This window comes from Nematostella vectensis, chromosome 4, assembly GCF_932526225.1.
Source record: "Nematostella vectensis chromosome 4, jaNemVect1.1, whole genome shotgun sequence".
NCBI classification, from domain to species: Eukaryota; Metazoa; Cnidaria; class Anthozoa; order Actiniaria; family Edwardsiidae; genus Nematostella; species Nematostella vectensis.
Window position 1 is genome coordinate 17409323 of NC_064037.1, and position 24170 is coordinate 17433492.

Consider the following 24170-nt stretch of genomic DNA (forward strand, 5'->3'; position numbering starts at 1 on the left):
CGTCGTATTATCCGTCGAACTTCAAGAGCGGCACGATAAAGCCTAGTTTCCATATAGTCGTAACATTCCCTATCACCATCGGCAGTTAAAGGGGCTACCCCTTTAGACTTCTGCGTCTCTTAAAAAATATAATTTCCTATTACCGCGTCGCGAGTCGTGTATTTACATCGGGTGGCAAACCCTAAGCGACGGTTACGACACTTACACTAGCAAGCCGTTTAATCAAGACTTAACACGAACTTGCTATCGTTTCCTGTGAGGGTCGAGTGTTTTGATAGATATTTTAACTTCGGAATACTCTGACACATAATTTTGTTTCATTGTATTAATATTTTTTGCTGACGTTTTTAGCTAGAAAGAATTTGATAAATTAGGTCCCTCCCAACAACCCTGCGGCCAGATTAAACAACTGCCTAAAAATAGCATAAAAATAGCATTTGATTTGGAATCCCCACACGTTCTCTTACGATTCTGTTTTTGTACGGTTCTTTAGGTATGTCATGCCTAGTAGAAAGCCCATAACCTTCGTAAACAATCTGTGCCAAATTTTCGGCTTTATACAAAAGCCTTTCTTATGGTGTCAAGCATCGTGCAATGGGTGTATTGGGGTAGATGTACAGAATATAGTTTGGGTGTATTGGGGAAGATGTACATTATATGGTTCGGGTGTATTGGGGTAATGTATATATAGTTTGGGTGTATTGGGATAATGTGTATATAGTTTGGGTGTATTTGGGTAATGTATATATGGTTTGGATGTATTGGGGTAGATGTATATATGGTTTGGATGTATTTGGGTAATGTATATATGGTTTGGATGTATTGGGGTAGATGTATATATGGTTTGGATGTATTGGGGTGATGTATATATGGTTCGGGTGTATTGGGGTAGATGTGTATATGGTTCGGGTGTATTGGGGTAATGTATATATGGTTTGGGTGTATTGGGGTAATGTGTATATAGTTTGGGTGTATTGGGGTAATGTATATATAGTTTGGGTGTATTGGGTAATGTATATATGGTTTGGGTGTATTGGGGTAATGTGTATATAGTTTGGGTGTATTGGGGTAATGTGTATATAGTTTGGGTGTATTTGGATAATGTATATATGGTTTGGATGTATTGGGGTAGATGTATATATAGTTTGGATGTATTTGGGTAATGTATATATGGTTTGGATGTATTGGGGTAGATGTATATATGGTTTGTATGTATTGGGGTAATGTATATATGGTTCGGGTGTATTAGGGTAGATGTGTATATGGTTCGGGTGTATTGGGTTAGATGTACATTATATGGTCTGGGTGTATTGGGGTAATGTGTATATAGTTTGGGTGTATTAGGGTAATGTATATATAGTTTGGGTGTATTGGGGTAATGTATATATGGTTTGGGTGTGTTGGGGTAATGTGTATATAGTTTAGGTGTATTGGGGTAATGTATATATAGTTTGGGTGTATTGGGGTAATGTATATATGGTTTGGGTGTATCGAGGTAATGTATATATGGTTTGGATGTATTGGGGTAATGTATATATGGTTTGGGTGTATTAGGGTAGATGTATATATGGTTCGGGTGTATTGGGGTAATGTATATATGGTTCGGGTGTATTGGGGTAGATGTATATGTAGATGTATATGTTTGTATCTTCTGGAAATTGGCTCTAAAAGACCACTTACCTCCCCCCCCCCCAATTTCCAATACCTCCGCGGGGGGTATGGATTTTATCCGGAATTATACATTTTAAAAACGTTTTTTCTACAATATCAATTTTTAGCTTGATTTTGCTTCATTTCGCTAAGAGCGGGTGTACATGCCTAAAATTTCATTTGACTAAGAGCGTGTGTACACGCCTTACATTTTATTTCGCTAATAGCGTGTATACACGCCTTACATTTTATTTCGCTAAGAGCGTGTGTACACGCCTTACATTTTATTTCGCTAAAGCGTGTGTACACGCCTTACATTTTATTTCGCTAAGAGCGTGTGTACATGCCTAAAATTTCATTATGTTAAGAGCGCGTGTACTCGCCTAACATTTCATTTCGACGCCTAATATTTCATTTCGCTAAGAGCGTGTTTACACGCGGTTTGACTCACCAATCTGAATTCAGTCTCTTCTGCAAACACGTGACTAGTCTTAATGGTTTAAAAGTAGACTCATTTGGAGTATTATATCACAATCTTTTCTCTTTAACAAAAACTTTTCAATTATCTCGAGCCTTGTTAACCAAACAAGTCAAATTATAAGAGCCCTTTTCTTGTTGTGTTATCTTCCTACACAAGACATAAAAACAAACGGTTTGACTATCAAACGACCACGACTTATTGAAATGAGCTTTCTGATAATCATGTATTCTAAAATGGAATTTTCCAAAAGAGAACACGACTTATTTTGATTGGAGCCCGAAGTGAGCGTGTCAGCGGTATTTGTAGCAGGTGCGCGGCGCTCTGTTTGTGCAGGTGACGCGAGCGCTCAGATGATGACGTGCCGCCGCCATTTATCAGAATACGAGAAACACTCACGTCGAAATTTTATCAAGAGAAAACTTGACCATCGCTTGTGATAAGAAACCACGCAGACCACAAAGTGGTTTGTCGTGTTACGCGCTGTTCCGGAAATCGCGCCATAGTGGGGCATTAAAGATACATGAGAGACATCTTATTCCGTATTGTTTAATAGTTATCCTTTTAGGCTTCTTGTAAGCCTTTGCAAATTTTTCAAAAGTAAGAAACGCGGTTTAATTAGCCCTTAACATAACGGATTACCTACTCGAGTCCAAGATTGGAGTTTTTTTTTTTTATTCTACTGGTGTCCGTAACAACCCAATGCAGTCTCGCCTTCTTTCTCGGTTTTATTATGCTAAATCTATTGATGAGCTGTGAATTGAATAATCATAGTCCGTAAATAGTTTAAAACAGGCTGCATTTACCCAGCCGTGTTAAGTGTTGTAGAAAATCGAAATGTGTCGGGGATAAGGCGGCCGCTTTTGACAGAACAAATGGCGAAGTGAAAATAAAAAGGAGATATTTGAGAAGTGAACAGGCGTCTTGATTTCTCAAGTCGGAAGTAGATAGTTGGTGAAGTGAGCATGTCGGCGCTGTGGACCTGTCGAATACGATTCTTTTGCACCCTCTAGTCGTATCGGCTGCGTTTGTTGAAGCCACAGGAAGTAAAGGATTTCTTCTCAAACTCATTACCTCTCATCATTACCAAGGATAAGTGAATCTCGCGGCAGATGTCGTCTCATTGCTCTCGATACGTAAGAATTTGAGGATTTAGCGAGCCAAGTAGCCGCAAATAAAAGTGTTTCTAGCAGGGAGGCTGTTCCGAGACAAGCGAAATCTAACGAAGGGGACATTGTACAGTGAAAAAGAATTGTAAACAAACTGTTGGAATCGATCTTGTTGTGACATTTCGCACTAGCAACAATAGTGTTTTTGCGGTGATAAAAGTAAATCATTGTGCCAACGATTTCCGCATGTCGGCGCGGCTTTTCAAACTTTTCCGAATCGTGCTGTGCTAAGCCCTCGAGGCTCACACCATCGCTTTCGGATGCAGCTCAAAAGGAACAATTGTCCAAACAATAGGCACAAATTGCGCGCCAGCTCTCGTTGACATAACCAGCGACAAACAAAAGACTGTTGAAGGTTTGTTTTTCACGGCACAAAGAATCTCGATGTCAGTGGGTTTTGTGAAAGCCTGTCACATCTAGTACGTCAATATTCGAATTGACAGGCGCAGCCATAGGCACAAAGATCGGTCTTTACACACGACAGTCGTGAAAACTCACTGTTATTCTTTGGCGTTAATTAGACCATAACAACCCGAAGCTCTGGCGATTTTGATGGCTTTTCGCTACGGCGCTTGATTTGCCTAATTGAGGCCGTAAATTTTCGGGTGAGAGCTTAAGTGCAATTGCCTTATTGTATTGAACGTTTTCAGGCTTGTTTGGGTGTTTCGGAGGGATCGAGTGAAAACCAGCTGTCTTCAGTGCAATCGCAAGCCGCCTCCCACAGCCCCGCGAAAACACAGCGTAACGTATGCATAAATTTCACGCAACGCTCACGGGTAGTTAACATAAGCAGTGGTGACTCCTGACAGTCGGATCTGTGGACTGCGTTTGACTCGTGCACTCGTAATACTTGCGCCACATCTTCAGGCGAACATGGTTCAGCAGTGCGCTGGATGTCAGCTCCCAATCGCAGATAAATTCTTATTGAAGGTTTTAGATGGTGTGTGGCACGCGCAATGTGTCCAATGTAGCGACTGCAAGTGCCCATTGACAGAGCGATGTTTCTCACGAGAAGGCAAACTCTTCTGCAAAACCGACTTCTACAGGTGAGTACTGTCAATGAATGAGCATGGTGAATAAAAACCGCGCGACACCATCGCCGCCTTATGTCCGAGATTTCTTTGATTTTCTAGGAAGTGTTCAAGTGTAAATGTACATCTCGCCTATGAGAAGGCACTGATGAATTGACAATATTCTAATTTTGGCAGACGATACGGGACCAAGTGCTCAGGCTGTGATCAAGGGATCTCGCCAAACGATATGGTTCGTCGAGCAAAACACTTGGTTTTCCACGTTGACTGTTTTGTCTGTTCCTACTGCAAGCGCCAAATAACAACAGGCGACGAGCTATACTACATCGGAGATGGCAGTTTCATCTGTAGGGACGATTATTATCATTCCCATCCGACCAACCTTGATGGTAACTTTTACAATAATTCAACGAATTAGTTTGTTTATTCATTCTCACAAGCTATTTAATCTTAATAACTCTAATTTTTACCATGTTATGTTTCATTGTTTCCTAGATGCCATAGATGAGCCAAAGGATCTAAGTTACGGGTTGGACGAGGATTTGGACGCCGCACTGGCGAGCAAGCGACGTGGTCCGCGAACAACTATTAAAGCCAAGCAGCTAGAGGCCTTAAAATCTACTTTTGCGGCAACTCCTAAGCCGTCCAGAAACATTCGAGAAAAACTCGCTCAGGAAACGGGTCTAAATATGCGCGTAATTCAAGTGTGGTTTCAAAATAGAAGGTCTAAAGAGAGGCGATTGAAGCAATCAGGGGGGCAGACCCCTACATCTCGACCATCCAGGCCTTCGCGTAGGTCCCGAATCGCTCGCAATAATAGTGATGGTAGCAACGAAAGTCAACAGGAACTCCAAAACTCTTCGCACCTCAATTACCAACAAGGTAAGTAAAGCTGTACAAGGCCTCGTTTGCGGCGTATGCTGTGCGTGTGTAGGGGTTTGCGTAGTCATGCAGTCTCGAAGTGGTGTATTATCGGTACACGGTCCGCCACATCTCTCACCACCACGGCAAACATTATCAACAAGTTTTTCACAACTTTAATGGACAGTACTTGAATCTGTTTGACCAGTTGTTCGAGTACTTGTTTTGTGCTTTGCGAGTGCTTTGTGTCGGTAAATCTATGTTGGGCTGATGAGACGTCAACCTGACGCTACCTTATTCCACAAATGGCCATCCCTGATTTAGCTTGTTTAATCTGGAGCTCAGAACTGTTACATTTTCAAATTTCAAATTAACTAGCGTCTGTCGTAGTTATGGTATTGTTCTAATTAAGCTTGTAGTCTGCGGTCGAAAATTACTTCCAAAAGACCTGCTAGTTGTACGAGCATGAACGGGGAGATCGCGCGCAAAACTTCTCCGAGCTTAGATCCACTAAAGTGATTTCCCGTTTTGAGGATATTGAAATCAGAGCTGGTAGACGTCCTTAAGCTATGCGAATATCTTGTTTTCGGTAAGCGCTTTTTTGACAGGCGGGCATACGAGACCAGGTGAACGCAGCTTGGTGTTTAGAGCGATGCGATAGTAAGCCACCTACTCAAGCTTTCTTGTCTTTACTATAAATACCGCTCGTTTTCTGGAGCCCCAGAGCCAGAAATCTTCGTAAAAGGACACCAACGACAAGGGTTTCGTATTTCCTAGTTAGCCACTTCGCGTTGGAGGCGTCTTATTGCATCTGTGTGATATGTTTTGGTCTCGTATTAAAAAGTCAGAATGTATTTTAATACCGGGATTATTGACTTTTCTGGTCGGTAGATTATATAGTTTACTTTTTAAGCAGCATTTTAGATCATGGTGTACATCTAGGTGTTTCTTTTCGTAATCATATGTACAAAACTTCACCAAAAACACCTGAAAGTTAAAAATCTCAAATTCGATATCTTCGTATACTGATCGAGCCTGTGATACGTGCGCTGTCTGTTGCATTCTTTGTAAGAGAATTAGAATTTTAATATTTCCCATGAAACGAATGAACGTTTCACTATTTTTATAGTAATTTATTATCCGTATAGAATCGTATTTACTCTGGCTTCAGACCAAGGGCCAATATTAATGTGTTAAGAGAGAGCTCTTATTGCTCCAAGAGAAGCGTCCGTCCTCAGTATGAAAACTTGACTATAAACCAACCAACTTCTTAAGTGCTTGTATTTTAATGACGATTCTTGTGTATTTGAGCAACATATTACGTAGTAGAAAACATACAATGGTATCAAGTTCTTTTAGCGAGTTTTAAATTAGGTTTTCCTCCATGAAAAAATGTAAAAACCATTGAAGAAGTATCTGGATTTTTTTAATCTGTTTTGTTGAACATTTTGTAGGACAAGCTGTTGTGTGTGTTTTGTTTTGGTGTGTTCTCAGATGTGGCTTGCAGCTTGCTGCGTGGAGCTGTTTGCAGCATTTCTTTCTATTCTCTGATCATGGTCTATGCTGCATAACACTAAACACGTTCACCTATGAATAACAAGGCTAGTACTCTATCTCAAATGAAATTCCTCACTCTAACGTTACATTAAAATAATACATTTTTAAAACCAAATAAAATGCCATACAGCACAAGTCTGAGAACGCCGCGAAGTTTTAATGCTCTAAAACGCGTACCTTTTTCATAACTCTAAAGGTATAAAGGATGATTTCTAGTGTCTTCAAATTTAATTCTGTGAAATAGAGTAATGGCGTATTGCTTTGTTCCTTTATCTCGCCTGGCTAGCCTTTTGAAAGCCGACATATTTTTTGCCCGGGGAGGTTTTTCGGAGAAAGCCTCTCCGACTTAGATCTTATGTCATCCCTAAATAGTTCTAGAAAGCATGAAACACACCACTCAATCTATTTAGACGGTTCAAAACAAACTAATTTTCGGCACTTTTTGTAGTTTGTTAGGTGGGGCATTAGTCAAATGCAATCATGTTTTTCCCCGTTTACATTTGTGAATCAGGGAAAATTTTGCAATACAGCTTCCCTGAGCAGGCAGCTTCTCATGATTTACAAACGTTTCAAGACCTAAACAGAGTTCTTTCAGCAAAAATGGATTCAGGGTGATTGGTAGAGAAATATCGTAAAAGGAGATTTTTTAATGGCTTACAAGGAATCGTAAAAGAAAGGAGAGTTTCTTAATAAAAGTATTCTATATTTCAATACACCAGTTAGCGTTGTGTTCGACAAAAATGCTCGTAAGCGTATCCGATATGAGTCTGATTTCAATCTAAACTGATCCCTTCTGTAATACGCCTAATCTTACTAAGTCTGCCCTTCGCGATTCTAGAGTGTCGAGCTTTCGCCGCTGATTTCTAAGCCTCCTCTTTGCGATAGCGTTTAAGATTTATCTATTCATCATTCAACCCAGATAAGGACTATTTTGCAAAGTTAAAGCCTAAAGCCGCTCGGCCATCTCAAACGGCCATCTTCAACTCTACTTTTTTTTCCCTGTGCGCGCTAGAACGTCTGCACACATTAAGTTGGCGATGCTCTTAATGATCAATCTACGTCTCATTGTTTGAGCAAGAACGCCAGTGAAACCCGCTGCAAAAACCTTGCAAATAAAACTGGGCCGCGTAACTCCATGCAGTGGTTATCAGAAAGGCTTCCCACAGTGATTCTTCGTTAATCCAGCAACGGGGGCCACCGACAATTTCTGATAAAAACCTTTTAAAAATACATGCTCGGATCATCAAGGATTTTTTTCTTGCTAACCCGCAAAGCCTGTAGAAAAAAAGCTATTCAACGCGTTGTTTCACGTTTGCTGAGAGTTCATTTTTTATTTACAGATCTACAAACTCCACCTAGCCACTACGGAAACCCGTCGAATTTCAGCGAGTTCTACTCGCAAAACTCACCCGTTCCCGACGGGATTTCAATGAACAACTCGCAACTTCATCCGCATCCTACGAACTTTGGATCCGGGCAGCACATGCGGAGACCCGCCAGCTTGCCTAATAACGAACTCGCAGAAGGCGGCGGGATGGCAACTCCGCAAAGTCTGAATCTAGCCGGTCAGAGCCCGGGAACAGGCGTATTTCCAGCAGCCATGCAACATAAAAGTGCGATCGCAGGCTCTGATGATGTATGGTGAATAATAATGGCATGGTTGATATCTATTATCAGATGCTAGCGTGTCTCACAGCAAAAAGCGGTGCGTTGGTTGATCGGAACTGCGCTGGGATACTCAAAATGCCTAGAAGTGTTTGGGAGATCGTAAAGGAATTGCACACAATATGCTGATTGATTAAGCGACCAACATGCTCCTTGCTTTGAAGATCTCACCCCAGCCCTGGTTCTTAAAGTGCATTTCACGACCAAGCGTGAAATTAGACTAGAGGTTGACTCTTTGATCACACAATCATGGTAGCCACGATATCGCAGTTCCCAGGGATCAAGAGGCCCGCTCACGTGAAACCATAACAAAGTCTTGGCAGAAAGTGAAACATACTCTGTCGGCATATCTAACAAAAACTATGATAAATACTGACAAGAGTTTTAAGTGCATACAATCTCAGAGAGAGTCAGAAATTATTGAATAAAATTTATGGATTTGAACATACACACGGAATATATAGAAATATATATAGAGCTATGAACTTTAAATACTTTTATACAAATGTGTATTCATATATTATGATGTAAATGAAATAACACACGGAAAAATGACGCGTTGTCGTTGAATGCTGCAAAAAAGTCGATATTGGTCCCTTTAAATTCTCTCCCTACAGAAGAAGGGTTTGTTTTTTTTTTTTTTTTGCAGGGGCATGTGGAGAAACTTCACTCAAAATAAAACCGTTGCCTCAATCATTAAAGTCTGGATCAAGAAGTGGAATAGTGTTTTTACCATTTAAGAAAGCTTGATTACATACGAGAAGTAGCACTAAAATCTAACTGCTTTTACTTGAATAATTTAGAGTCGATATTAGCTGAATGGTGTAAAACTTGTCAGTTATCCTGGGATTTCTTGTGGAAATTTGTTCATATTTGTGCGCGAGGAAAACAAGTCGAATGCAAAATTAGAATGTAAATGTATGTAAAAATATAGCTATTATTCAAATCGCGGATCGTTTTCTCCTGAAAGTAACGGCGTTTCTTTCATTTCTCGGATAAATATACTTGTTTTTATGCTTCACGTCGAAACAGCTGTGGAAAAGAAGCAATAAAACCGGTCTTAGCGCGTTTTTAACACGTGGAAGGTTTGTCTAGTACACCCTGAGGCGAAACTCTTGACAACTAGGCCGTCAGGAGCTCTATCCAAACGTCGGCGACTAGAAGAGGAAACTCAAAAAGGAGAACTCTCCAGTGAGGATGGCGTTGCGGCGGGTCTTGAGGAGGCTTAGTTGTCGGTAGAATTATGGTAAAAAACAGGCTGCGTTTTACCCAAGTGTGGTTTAAGATCTTCGGGGGGCCCGGCCCCCTATGGGCATACTGGTCAAGCTAGGAATATTTCTTTTACAATCAGGGAAAAAATACATGTATTATGTAAAAAGGCTTCGCGGGGTCTTTGACAAAACACCGACGCTGAAACATAGAGGCAGGGGGCTAATAGGCACATTTCCTCCCGCTCGTGAATACTGTGTATTGATCTTTGTCGAAATATTGTCTAATTCCCGCCTTAATACTATCCAATTCATGCTCTTTTAACTTTAACAATTAAGATGGATTGTTTGTGGGTTTTCTACCTGAAGTCTGTTTGTTTTTTTTCCCCAGCGCTTTGTCGTCTAGCGTTTAAGATTTTATAATCTGGATGTTAAAGAGCGCGCGTCGCAAATCTCATACTCCTTGTCAAGAACTTGATCAGGATTGGTTTCATAGGTAGATTTTCCCGCTCCGGGCATAATTTATGCAAACACCAAGATATGCCAATCCGTTTCTTATCTCCAAAACAACCAAAATCCAAACGTTGTTTGTGATACTCAACTTGGGGTTTTTTGAAGTCCCCATCGTATTTCTCGAAATTCTTATTCCTTATTAATTTACCCTTTTTCACCATCATCATTCGTTAAAACTAAGTCAATTGATGTTTTCGTTTTTAAAACTTTTAACTCTAATACGCAGGACGGTGCCTAAAGCGTGTAATTTCGCAATACATGAAAAGGGAACACGCCAACATAAATTACACGTGCTTTCTGACTATTTTGCCATGGTATTTCTCACCATTTTAAGTACCTTGAAGAAACTGTAATAGAGCTACATTCATCGCCTTTTGAGAAGTTTAAACTTTCATTAGCCTCCCTTGTTTTAGAACTCGCTATGGCAGGTGCTTGTTTGAATCGCTAAGTTGATCACTAAAGCTACAATTTAAGTCAAGACAGTCTGCTTGTTCTTTCCGCTTTCCTATCGTGCTATAAACTTAGCTTCTTATAATTTAAATAGGCGAAAGAGCTTTTTTATTGTTTAGTTATGATCAGGCTAACTAGCCTTTCTCTACTAATTAACGGTTTCTCTTTTTCTATTCCAAGGCGGTATGTTTTCATCTTAGGAATAAATTTCTTTAGGATCGAGTCCCCCGGGACCTCATTTAGGTCGCCTTTTGGATTGTTTTAAGTGCTTTTCTAAAATGCTTTTGTCTTGTTTGATTTTAAGATTGCTCTGTTTGTAAGTACTTCAGGTAGGTGTTTTTAACACTTGAACAGAAACGTGTTTTACAGTTATACGACTCTACAATAAATGACCGTATTTCTTACACAAAAAACACCCATGAGTCTTTCAACGCCTATGAATAGTAAAACAGCATCTTAAATCCCCATATTTCTCACACACAAAAAATTCCATTCAACGCCTTAATAGTGCTGACGACAAGGAACGAAAATAAAACTTTCTCTTTTCTGAATGCAATAAGTAGACAATATTATTTTGCTCCTTTTTTTCTCTGTTGCACCTTTGGCATATTAAAGCTATTAAAGGGACTTTGTAAAATTAGCAATTCTAATTCTGGATTAGTCAAACACATCTAAAGATGATGGTGGCCAGGGATGTAGAACCAGATGGTCTTAATTTCCACGATCTCACTTGCCTCTTATTATAATTTTCTTTATTCGAAACATCCCGCTTTTGCAAATAGAAGTTAACAACAAGGCAAATACGTCAATAAATAACTATCATTAATGTAAATACTTAGGCCAACACTTATCCGTTCAGAAAAAAAAACCTAAATGAGCCCACTTTATTGGCATTTGATGAGCGTTCGGGTTCTCTTATGCGACAAGCCGACTCTGCGATTGGTACAAACTTTCTCACCAAAACCAGCCCTTCACAATCGGCTTTTTAGAAGAATTTCGCAAGGCATTTTGATACCAACACCTTTATGAGCTTGAAAAAATATATATAGTTTCTTTTTGCGGCGCTTTGGCCACTATGCAAGGGAAGTTACTATATAATAGTTGTTCTTTTTTGCGTCGCTTGTCTTTACCGACAAAAGTTTCTCAAAAACACCTATTAAGAAAATCAGGGTTTTGATAATATTTTACGGAAGCGCGCAATGCTCTTTAACCGTAACTCGACGAAAAAACATTTGCTATGTTTTTTGTTTGTACTATTTTGCACCCGGAATTCCATTTTTTTTTCTGATGCACCATTTACCCTGAGTCACCTACGGAACCTAGTCTAGAGAAGTAGGGGACGAGGTTTGAAACCCCTTCCCCCGTCTTTCTCGTCTTACAGTAAGTACTCATATCCAGCCTGTATTAAATTAGCCATAACCATTATTAATTATAAGGAGGGTTAGGGTAGGTGCGCTGTTTTGGCTGTGCTTGTTGTTTTTCCATGTTTGCTGGTTTATTGTTTCCCTCGCCTATGTCCCCCGTGGTGTTTGGGACAATACGCGTGGGCGCTCCAAAGAGTCGTGGCGTGTCCCGCTGTGCTGTAAGCCCTTACCATGACTGAACCTTGATGTAAATAATCTTAAGCTCATGTCAAATAGAATAGCTCGAGACATGCTGCATCACCGGCATATTGTTTGCCCTAACAAAAACATCACTGAAAACGATTCCATGCCGTGACCATATCCGGACAAAACAACCCTGTATTGCCGATTCAAAGACAGCCACAAACCTATTTTATGTATTTTTTAACATTTTATTGTTTCGTGCACTGGCAAAGGCATAGTCTTGGCGCAGGCTGATGCAAGGTTTTTATCTGATGGGTATTGGTGCACATGTTACCTTAGGCCTTATACACCCTTTAATACCTTTACCCAAACATAGTCTAATCCTTGCATCTTTTTTATATTAATGTCTCTAAAAGTCTCGGTAAGTTTGCGTTTTGCACCGTCTTGTTTTCTTTGTCAAATAGACCCAGTAGTCTTTGCGAGCGCTCTCCGATGGCCCGTATCGTAGAAAAGCGCAATCTTGGCGGGGAAAAAGGGAAACGTTAATCCATGAGAAAGAGTTTGAATCTGTATCTCTTGGTGTCTGGTAATATATAGGCGGTTATAGTGTATACTTATAATCTGTATCTCTTGGTGTCTGGTAATGTATGTGGGCGGTTATAGTGTATACTTATAATCTGTATCTCTTGGTGTCTGGTAATGTATAGGTGGTTATAGTGTATACTTATAATCTGTATCTCTTGGTGTCTGGTAATATATAGGTGGTTATAGTGTATACTTATAATCTGTATCTCTTGGTGTCTGGTAATGTATGTGGGCGGTTATAGTGTATACTGATAATCTGTATCTCTTGGTGTCTGGTAATGTATGTGGGCGGTTATAGTGTATACTTATAATCTGTATCTCTTGGTGTCTGGTAATGCATGTGGCGGTTATGGTGTAATGGCTGTCGATACAAAGTTTTGATAAAGTTAGTCACGTGGCCACGTGAGAATCACATTTTTATTGCGTTTCTTTTAGGGAAGGGTCATTAATTATCGGGGGGGGGGGCATCTAAGTTGAATTTTAACCTTTTTGTTACGGATACGGGTATCGTCCACACGGAAACGCAAAAACGATGACCGAAACGATGAAAACGGTATCCAGAGTGGAACAATTTGAAAACGATACCCCTTCAGCGCCGTGGGGACGGACGAAAACAGACCTTTACGAAAACGATGGTGGATAACTCAGATCCAGTCCACTCGGCGCGCGAGTACGCATACGCTGTAGAACTTGTTATGTTTTCGTATCGTTTCCTCGTTTTCGTGGTGACGGGTCGTATCAAAATGAAAACGCTTCGTGATGACGCGGATCTTTTTGAAAACGGAACAAAAAGGTTGCGTTTTCAAACGAAAACGAATAAATGGGGACAGGGTCTAAGGAGGCTCAGAAATTGATCAGAATACCGTTTAAAAAAAGGCCCTGCCCTTAATCATATATCAAAATTTGAGGCCCTCCTCCTAATCTGAGTTAAAAAAATTGCAAACCCTCCCCAAAAACATAGCAGCGCCTCCCCTTGTAAATAATGACCCTTCCCTTAATTAATATCCGACCAGTACTAAACCACTTTCAGGCTTTCCGGTCAATCAAAACCCTTATTTTCAAACTATCAGGCTTATAAAATGTTGATTGGTCAGCTTCTTGCAGGGAGAGGGTGGTTGGAGACCATTTAAATGCTGGCCAATGAAAACGCTTCAGGGATTTTGAATGACAGAAGCCAGAAGGCGTTTTATTGGGAATCGTCGGCCAGAGTACCCTGGGTACCAGAGACTCCATACTTCTCTCGTCCAGTCACGCTCAGCTAAAATGCCGCGACAAGCGAAGCGAGCGAGAGCCCCAATTCTATTGAAAACTGCAATATTTGGCACGAACCACTGTAAATGAGCCCTTCGGCAATAAAATCCACGCCTGTCAGACCCACGCCATCAGTGCTACGCAGGCTTCAATGTATACCACCTGCCGCCTCTACCTTATCAAGATGCGCATGGTCAGGCTACAAGCACGTGACTTGCTCATTAGGGTTACCAAGTACGACTTAATTTTTACCAGCTCATGGTATTGGTTAGCATTGATCATTAATCAATTAAGACATATTCTCGTTCACAAACCTTACTGAGATATGTTTCCCGGCAGTAAAAACAAAAAATATGTATAATAAAAGTTATGATAAAAGGATACAGGCTATGGAAAACTGAAAATAAAAATGATTAACGTATTTTGTTGAGGTTTTTTGCCCCGAAGTCACAGTCCAGCTAAACCACTTAACCCTAAGTGGCAGCAATTAGCTCCGCGATGGTAGAGTATCGTTGAATGCTGCTAAACAGTTTCCGTTACACCCAAGGCGAACAGGAAGCGCTAGACAGTACTTAGTAAGAATCATCTTTCGAGATTATCTTAAACAGTGCCGGTATCTAGAGAACTCCTCATTGACTACAATAGGTATTGACTTCCTTTTTAGAACGAAACGGATACTCTGGTTTGCTGATTTCAACCAAAAGAAATACATTTTATTTCCAAAGAAAACTCTTCCTCTCAATTTCTTTCGATTTGTTGTAATTGAGCATTTAAACTTGAGATGGTAATATAAGTTGACGGTAATATAAGATCCTGAGACTGTTAATACGTTTACGTTTTCCCGTTTGTCCGACCAATGGATTTTCGATTTTAGAAAGGTTGATCGCATGGATTTGTGCATTTGTCCACAGGCAGCCCAAGGCTACTGTCAGTGGTTTACAAAGGAATGTATGGGGAAATTTATGTTAGCAAAAAAAATATCTTTAAGAAAAAAAACCATAGACCTTGTAATATCGTGTTTGTGTCTTCCTTTATTTCAATTTTGCCGATAGAATGTTAGTAAAGCAATTTTGAAGCTCGCTACGGATTGTGTGTTTTGCAGTATACAGTATACACCTATTTCACAAAAGGTTGTCAGTGCAAATAGCGAATGACAAATGGTAAATGGCTTATGGGTAATAATTATTCGTAAAATTAAAGGTGTTAAATAAAGTCCAGCAATGTCAGAGCCAAGCATTGGTAACCTTTTATGGATAGTTGTTTTGATTTATCCATATTCTTCGAGACGCATGGTTACTTTCGGTCAGAAAACTGCCATTTTCCATTTGCGCTGACAACCTTTATTGAAATAGGTGTATATAAAGTGTATAAATAGTGTGAGCGCAATAGCGTTTGGGGCCTCGGGTTACATTTCCTGTCGAAACATCGTAGATCTTTGGTCGGCGTCTTGCGTTATTCGTTACACATCGTTACAATGATAATAACAACGTGTTCTCTTGTATACTTCGTTACACATCGTTACAATGATAATAACACGGTGTTCTCTTGTATACTTCGTTACACATCGTTACAATGATAATAACAACGTGTTCTCTTGTATACTTCGTTACACATGATTACAATGATAATAACACGGTGCCCGGCATTCGCTGGACCATTCCACGTCATCACCTTCGTATAAGCTAGACCAAGGCATACAGCCAAATGCAGGCGTTAGTAGAGCCACTATGAACAAAGCGGTGTAACCCAAGATGTAAAAGAGAAGAGCTGGAATCCCTACCAAGACGTGAAGCAAAACATTCAGTGTCACCCAGAAACAGCCTGCAGGAGAAACAAGGCATGTTAACATCACGCGGGAGCAGGGTTCAAAACCAAGGGGTGCTTTTCCGCTCCTTATAAATCAACCAGTCGCGCAAACAAGCAAAAACAAACGGAAACAAATTCTTTGTATAAATAAGATATTCCTCAAGGGGCGCCCAATGGGACCCAGAACCCTCTGATGTTTGCCAACATATAAAGACATACACACTACTACCAACTCACTACTCAAACATACTATCCCCCTGAACACACTACTGAAACATACTACCCCCCCTCAACACACTACTGAAACATACTACCCCCCTGAACACACTACTGAAACATACTACCCCCCTCAACACACTACTCAAACATACTACCCCCCTCAACACACTACTCAAATATACTACCCCCCTCAACACACTACTCAAACATACTATCCCCCTCAACACACTACTGAAACATACTACCCCCCTCAACACACTACTCAAACATACTACCCCCCTCAACACACTACTCAAACATACTACCCCCCTCAACACACTACTCAAACATACTACCCCCCTCAACACACTACTCAAACATACTATCCCCCTCAACACACTACTGAAACATACTACCCCCCTCAACACACTAATCAAACATACTACCTCCCTCAACACACTACTCAAACATACTATCCCCCTCAACACACTACTCAAACATACTACCCCCCCTCAACACACTACTCAAACATACTATCCCCCTCAACACACTACTGAAACATACTACCCCCCTCAACACACTAATCAAACATACTACCTCCCTCAACACACTACTGAAACATACTACCCCCCTCAACACACTACTCAAACATACTACCCCCCTCAACACACTACTCAAACATACTACCCCCCTCTACACACTACTCAAACATACTACCCCCCTCAACACACTACTCAAACATACTACCCCCCTCAACACACTACTCAAACATACTATCCCCCTCAACACACTACTCAAACATACTACCCCCCCTCAACACACTACTCAAACATACTACCCCCCCTCAACACACTACTCAAACATACTACCCCCCTCAACACACTACTCAAACATACTAACCCCTCAACACACTAATGAAACATACTACCCCCCTCAACACACTACTCAAACATACTATCCCCCTCAACACACTACTGAAACATACTACCCCCCTCAACACACTACTAAAACATACTACCCCCCTCAACACACTACTCAAACATACTACCCCCGCAACACACTACTCAAACATACTACCCCCCTCAACACACTACTGAAACGTACTATCCCCCTCAACACACTACTCAAACATACTACCCCCCTCAACACACTACTCAAACATACTACCCCCCTCAACACACTACTGAAACATACTACCCCCCCTCAACACACTACTCAAACATACTATCCCCCTCAACACACTACTCAAACATACTATCCCCCTCAACACACTACTGAAACATACTACCCCCCTCAACACACTACTCAAACATACTACCCCCCTCAACACACTACTGAAACATACTACCCCCCTCAACACACTACTGAAACATACTACCCCCTCAACACACTACTGAAACATACTACCCCCCTCAACACACTACTGAAACATACTACCCCCCTCAACACACTACTCAAACATACTACCCCCTCAACACACTACTCAAACATACTACCCCCCTCAACACACTACTCAAACATACTACCCCCCTCAACACACTACTCAAACATACTACCCCCCCTCAACACACTACTAAAACATACTACCCCCCTCAACACACTACTCAAACATACTACCCCCCTCAACACACTACTCAAACATACTACCCCCCTTAACACACTACTGAAACATACTACCCCCCTCAACACACTACTCAAACATACTACCCCCCTCAACACACTACTGAAACATACTGCCCCCCCTCAACACACTACTCAAACATACTACCCCCCTCAACACACTACTCAAACATACTACCCCCCTCAACACACTACTCAAACATACTACCCCCCCTCAACACACTACTAAAACATACTACCCCCCTCAACACACTACTCAAACATACTACCCCCTCAACACACTACTCAAACATACTTCCCCCCTCAACACACTACTCAAACATACTACCCCCCCTCAACACACTACTAAAACATACTACCCCCCTCAACACACTACTCAAACATACTACCCCCCTCAACACACTACTCAAACATACTATCCCCCTCAACACACTACTCAAACATACTATCCCCCTCAACACACTACTGAAACATACTACCCCCCTCAACACACTACTCAAACATACTACCCCCTCAACACACTACTCAAACATACTACCCCCCTCAACACACTACTGAAACATACTATCCCCCTCAACACACTACTGAAACATACTATCCCCCTCAACACACTACTGAAACATACTATCCCCCTCAACACACTACTGAAACATACTACTCCCCTCAACACACTACTCAAACATACTATCCCCCTCAACACACTACTGAAACATACTTTTCCCCTCAACACACTACTCAAACATACTACCCCCCTCAACACACTACTGAAACATACTATCCCCCTCAACACACTACTAAAACATACTATCCCCCTCAACACACTACTGAAACATACACTTTTCCCCTCAACACACTACTCAAACATACGATTCCCCTCAACATAATACTAAAACATACTACCCCCCCCCCCCCCCTCAACACACCACTGAAGCATCAAGCCCGTACCCAAGTTTTTTCTTGGGTGGGTGGGGGGGATGCGAAATCAGAAAAAGTGGACCTAATATTTTCGGGGAGGGGGACGGATTTCTCTGATGAAAATCTGACCATGCCTTTGCAGTATGTCTACGGGACTTTTATTGTCGGATTTGGCTACATACCAGAGTGATCTAGCTGATGCTTAATAGTTTTGTCTACAAATCTATTGAGAACCGAAAGTGGACCTTTCGCCGTTGCGTTCGCACTCCCTGCACCCCCCCCCCCCCCTTTGCACGGGCCTTAGCATACAATGCAATCTTTGGTTCTGAACCACGGCATTACCGTTTTCGATTACCTCTGCCTTGACAATTGAATATCCAGCTCGTTCTCTCTCTTTTATCAAATTTAAAGCACCCGGAGAGCCCGAAATCCCAACAAGATTTGATAGGAGATTCTTCCTCCCCTACTGTCGGCTGTGATTGGCCAGTTAACTCTGTTCCAGGGTCCCGCCCGGGCTGATCCATCGCCGGCTTTGCAATCGTAACTTCGGTCCCGGCTTCCTGCTCGACCTGAATTGCTAAAGCCTGAGGCTGATCTCTAAATATAGTAATGAAATTGATGAATACTGCTCACGAAATTGTGAATATGGCTCACAGAAATCAGTACACAATTAAGAATCTATACGCACATAAACACTTATTATTGCAGATTTTGTTTGGAGTATTTAGCCTTCGCGCGCGTTGTTTAATGTGTATGTTTTTTTTATTGTGCACACACTCGACTTATTATTCGCTTAACGTTTTTATGATGGTTGTTATTTTAGTTCTATTCTTGTGAAGAAGAAACATTACTTACGGGTCGTTTTTATACATGTCTTAGAAGATACGCCACTCTTCCTGCGTCTGCAAATGCGCGACAGGAAAGTCTACAAGGATCTTGTCCTGCCAAGGGCAGCTCGTGCCGAGGCCTGTGTCGTTCCTTATGGATGTGACAGAAGCTTATCTCCTTAACCTTTCACAGACCAAGCAACATGAAGAGGGTGTTGTCGTGACAAAATTATGACCTAGACACCAATCAGCCGATCGTCACAAGTTTCATCTTAAGCGGAACATGTTTGAATAGCAATTCAAGAATAACACATATCCAAGCACCGAGGCCAAAGGACAGGACTATGACAATTCGGTTAATCAGTGAAATGTTAAGGGGGACCTACATAGCAGGTATTCAAGTCTGCAAGTGCCGAGCCAAGGAGTATATACAAATAACAAATGGCGGGTATGCTTAAGTAAAGTGGAACCGCGAGAGTACTCCTCTAAGTGCTGCAGAGCTGTCGTTTATGACTCTATAGGACCCCCCCCCAAACGTTTTATTCCCACTATTTATCATTGGCCTAGAGGTACTTGCAGTATGGAACCCCCCCCCCCCCCCCCGACGTTTTATTCCCACTATTTATCATTGGCCTAGAGGTACTTGCAGTATGGACCCCCCCCCCCCCCCCCGACGTTTTATTCCCACTATTTATCATTGGCCTAGAGGTACTTGCAGTATGGACCCCCCCCCCCCCCCCCCAACGTTTTATTCCCACTATTTATCATTGGCCTAGAGGTACTTGCAGTATGGACACGCCCCCCCACCCCCGACGTTTTATTCCCACTATTTATCATTGGCCTAGAGGTACTTGCAGTATGGACACCCCCCCACCCCGCCCCCGACGTTTTATTCCCACTATTTATCATTGGCCTAGGGGTACTTGCAGTATGGACACCCCCCCACCCCGCCCTAACGTTTCACTAAATCCTCCATTTGTCATGACCCTGTCCCTTGGCCTCGGTAGATCCAGTATAGGACCCCCCCCCCCCCCCCTCCCTAGCCTTTCGCCATTTGGTTCTCCCTTTTTGCTTCAGAAGTACTGGCGGTGCTTAGAGTCTGGTAAGTATGGATTTATAGGACCACCCCCTCCCTAGCCTTTCGCCATTTGGTTCTCCCTTTTTGCTTCAGTAGTACTGGCGGTGCTTAGAGTCTGGTAAGTATGGATTTATAGGACCACCCCCTCCCTAGCCTTTCGCCATTTGGTTCTCCCTTTTTGCTTCAGTAGTACTGGCGGTGCTTAGAGTCTGGTAAGTATGGATTTATAGGACCACCCCCTCCCTAGCCTTTCGCCATTTGGTTCTCCCTTTTTGCTTCAGTAGTACTGGCGGTGCTTAGAGTCTGGTGAGTATGGATTTATGGGACCACCCCCTCCCTTTAAAAGGCATCTCGTACAGTGCTTTGTTACCAATTGGGCATTTGTTGCTAGTGTCTAATTACGAAATGCTATTTGTCCAATGTGAGACCACCTGGGACAACCAGGGCAATTGAAGTCAATGATTCCGTAAAATATTCATGTGGTATCTTATCCTTTTTGACTTGAATATGTTCCCGCGTACATAACTCCTTTTCTTTATATTCATAATACTATTATTAAGAAATATACGGATTAATTTTCTTTCAAACTTCAGTGGGACTTAGACACTGCAATGCAGTGCTCGCGCCATGTTTTTCTAAAACTGACATAGGCTCCAGAAGACACCTTCAATCGTTACAACAGTAGTAAAAAGGCCGGCGTATTTCCCAGTCTCGATCCATGTCCGTGTACCAAGGGATACAGCCCCACAGCATCATATTCTTCGCTATTATGAGAGCCACGAGGATAAAGGGAAGAGCCAGGATTGCAAGCAATATATGCAGGACAGAGTTTACGGCCACCCAGAAACACCCTGCAACGAGACAACATGCACAGATGGGTGTGGTTAGAGATGGAAGGGCGGGAGATCTTGATCATTCAACTGGTCTTTTAGTCAGAAAAAAATCTGTGACCGAAAATGTGTAATCGCTAACTCTCCTGCGGAATGTATATATATGTCAGAAAACCCTCCCCCATTGAATAGAGTGTTGCAGTGATAAGGCTTGGGGTTGTGAGCGCATTCTCTTTGCTGTTCTTAAAATTACCTCTGCCTTCGCAGTCAAAAAGCCAGTTCGATCTTTCTCTTTTATCAAATTTAAAACAGCCGGAGAGGCCATAATCGCAGCACGATTTTGTCGGAATTTCTTCTTCCTCTTGCTGCAAAGTTTCTTGTTGCTCAATTGAAACTACCACTGAGTGTGATTGGCCAGTAAACTCAGTCTCAGTTCCTTGTGCGGGCTGATCTACCGCTGCTTGCTGGGGTTGTGTCTCAGTCCCAGGGCCCTGCTCGATTTGGATCGCCACAGCCCCTGGCTGAGTGGTCACGGTTTGCGTGAGGTCTTTCGTAGGACACTGGGCCCAAGTCGAGGTACCCGTGGGCGGAATAGGAATGTTCGAGTCTTGCGCAATCACTTTATCAGCAGCATTCATAACTATTCTCATCAACCTTGAACAAAATGGGCTTGCCTTAGTGGATAATAAGGACAATATCAACCCCATACAGTCAGGTCCCGACTTGCTAATTATGAATACCTCGTTATCACGGGCACCTTGCTATAACGGACACCTCGCTATTACGAGCATCTTGTTAACACGGTCACCTAGCTATCACTGTCACCTAGCTTCCACGGGCACCTTGCTATAACGGACACCTCGCTATTATGAGCACCTTGTTAACACGGGCACCTAGCTATCACTGTCACCTAGCTTCCACGGGCACCTTGCTATTTCGGACACCTAGCTATTACGGGCACATTCACTGTCAGGCAGCAGTGTTACCGCTAATCAATGAGATACTGTAACTTCAAATAAGTAGACATGAGATTTGAAATACTAAGTCAACAACAATGCAAAGCTTGGATACCACTAGAACATTATTCGAACTGTGTGCTCCCTGAGTTAGTTCTGAAAAGCTCTTTACTCAGGCACAACAAAACTTGTTATGAAAATTTCCGGAACATTTTAAGGTTTTTTTTTCGAATTTCGCAAAGAGCATCCCTATCACTTCCACCCTGAAAAACCACCACAATTTGGTCTTTAGTTAACCTAATAATCAGGATTTTTCCGTAGAATAACTAAGTGGTCTGCGTAGTCGACATGGAAATCAAAGAAATAGATGAACAAAAAGGTCTGTGAACATTGAGTAGTTTCACTGACGTTACTAAACCCGGATGGGGGTTGTATATTGAGTGCAGTATGCGAACAATCAGACAATAGGTAGTTAGCAAACCTACCCTTACTTACTAACCCTTCGTCCACATTATCCATCTTTGAGAAGGAACTCTTCCTGCGTCTGCATAAATGGGACAGGAAATATTGTTAAGTTCCTCGTTCGGCAAAGGTCAATTCATGCAGGGGCCTGGATGTGTTTCGATCCTTGAGAGCTGACAGAAGTTTAGCTAATCTCCTTAACCTTTCGCAAACCAAGCAAACAACTTGGAAAACAATTAGGTTATGCTTCTTTTTTTCTGAGCTTTTTTCTTGATGTTTTAGATGACAGGGGCTTTTTCCCTATTAAAGAACTCTTCCTGTTCCCTTGACTACGTGATGAACTACTCGTCGGAGAACTCGTCACAGGCCGACAGACGATCTTCTCCTTTCTCTCATTTTACTCGGCGGTCAAATCAAGAGACTTCTGCTAGCAAGGAGTTACCGTAACCATTGTTAAAAAAGCATATGCTTTCCACTAAAACGACTGTTTGCCTGCATGGAATAAAGTATTCCTAACATAAGCGCAAGAAAATAGAATCAAGCATATGCGTGTTCTCTTGCTCTGGGGCCAGTTGCACAAAGCTTGGATAAGTTATCCGCCGGGTAGGCGCTACCGACCGAATAAAATCCCTATCCAGCGGATAGTTATCCGGCGGATAAAATAGTGTTGCAAAAGCTAGCCTCCTCCGCAGCCATCTCTATTTGCGAGACAACACAAGAAAACAGCGAGCACGCGGACCGAACCCGAAAGAGCGCGCGCGGAACGGGAAGTGACGAGCGGGAAAGGGGGACTCATCTTTTCCCCTCCACCCGACCCCCTCCCCCACTTCCCCGAATTTGTCTCGCCACAGGAACCCCGCTAGCGAAAAGCTGTTTAGCTGTTTTTAGCGAAAAAAAAAAAAGCGGTTAAGACGCCTGCGGAGGAGGCTAGCAAAAAGCGTGGATAGAACGCTGGATCTGTACAGGACCCGAAACGATCCCAGGACCCGAAATGATCCCCAAAAGTACCCCAACTGATCCCGGGACCCGAAACGATACCGAGGAGTCCCCGAAATCAACCCCACGGAAATGCGGTAATGGACAAAGGGAAAGCAGAAGAAGCACTTCCAATTCTTAAAGCATAATTTAGGGTTGACAGCCAATCTATTTCTAAATAACATGACTTAAAAAACTTAAATTCCAATACAATACTTCTATTTATTACATTGCCCCGGCGGTAAACCCATAAACAGAGTCCAAAACAAATACACAACTTTTAATTGCTACTGAAAGGAGTACAACATAGCACAGCCAAAGCACAGCCTTGCTCAGAACAACCAAACTTTTGACCTTCGAAACATTTGCAGTTCCAACACATGACTCTGACACTATAAATCTCGTTTCCGGTAAACATCACCCTAAAAATCTATATTCATTTGACAACCAAACGTGTTTTTCACCACGAAATCCATGTTCACACGAGCGAATATTTACCGACAGCCGGTTTGGCCGAGAAGATGGAATGACAAAAGCA

General features: G+C 42.1%; 3 protein-coding genes across 8 annotated transcripts; 1 reads left to right on the forward strand and 2 right to left on the reverse strand.

The window, feature by feature from the left end:
* Nucleotides 1-1803: 1803 nt before the first annotated feature.
* Nucleotides 1804-8966, forward strand: LOC5511344 (LIM/homeobox protein Lhx1). The gene is made up of 4 exons (XM_001631673.3): nt 1804-4343; nt 4506-4717; nt 4824-5210; nt 8087-8966. The coding sequence occupies exons 1-4, from the start codon at nt 4171-4173 to the stop codon at nt 8389-8391; spliced, it is 1077 nt and encodes a 358-aa protein (XP_001631723.2). The 5' UTR covers nt 1804-4170; the 3' UTR covers nt 8392-8966.
* A 6010-nt stretch (nt 8967-14976) lies between these two features.
* Nucleotides 14977-19872, reverse strand: LOC116617700. 2 transcript variants are annotated; one of them, XM_048727090.1, is made up of 3 exons: nt 19360-19872; nt 18847-19101; nt 14977-15786 (listed from the first exon to the last, which is right to left on the reverse strand). In XM_048727090.1, exons 1-3 carry the CDS (start codon nt 19374-19376, stop codon nt 15648-15650), a joined length of 411 nt encoding a protein of 136 aa, XP_048583047.1. In that variant the 5' UTR covers nt 19377-19872; the 3' UTR covers nt 14977-15647. The 2 variants fall into 2 exon arrangements, with proteins under 2 accessions (XP_048583047.1, XP_048583046.1); XM_048727089.1 differs by having other exon boundaries at nt 18860-19101; nt 19360-19518.
* Nucleotides 19873-20931: 1059 nt separating this feature from the next.
* LOC116617660 lies at nt 20932-22793 on the reverse strand. Of its 5 annotated transcripts, none has more exons than XM_032380587.2 (3): nt 22681-22793; nt 21493-21893; nt 20932-21260 (listed from the first exon to the last, which is right to left on the reverse strand). In XM_032380587.2, the coding sequence occupies exons 2-3, from the start codon at nt 21887-21889 to the stop codon at nt 21076-21078; spliced, it is 582 nt and encodes a 193-aa protein (XP_032236478.2). In that variant the 5' UTR covers nt 21890-21893; nt 22681-22793; the 3' UTR covers nt 20932-21075. The 5 variants fall into 5 exon arrangements, with proteins under 5 accessions (XP_032236478.2, XP_032236477.2, XP_032236480.2 ...); XM_032380586.2 differs by having other exon boundaries at nt 22695-22789; XM_032380589.2 differs by having other exon boundaries at nt 22691-22777.
* Between the last annotated feature and the right edge of the window lie 1377 nt (nt 22794-24170).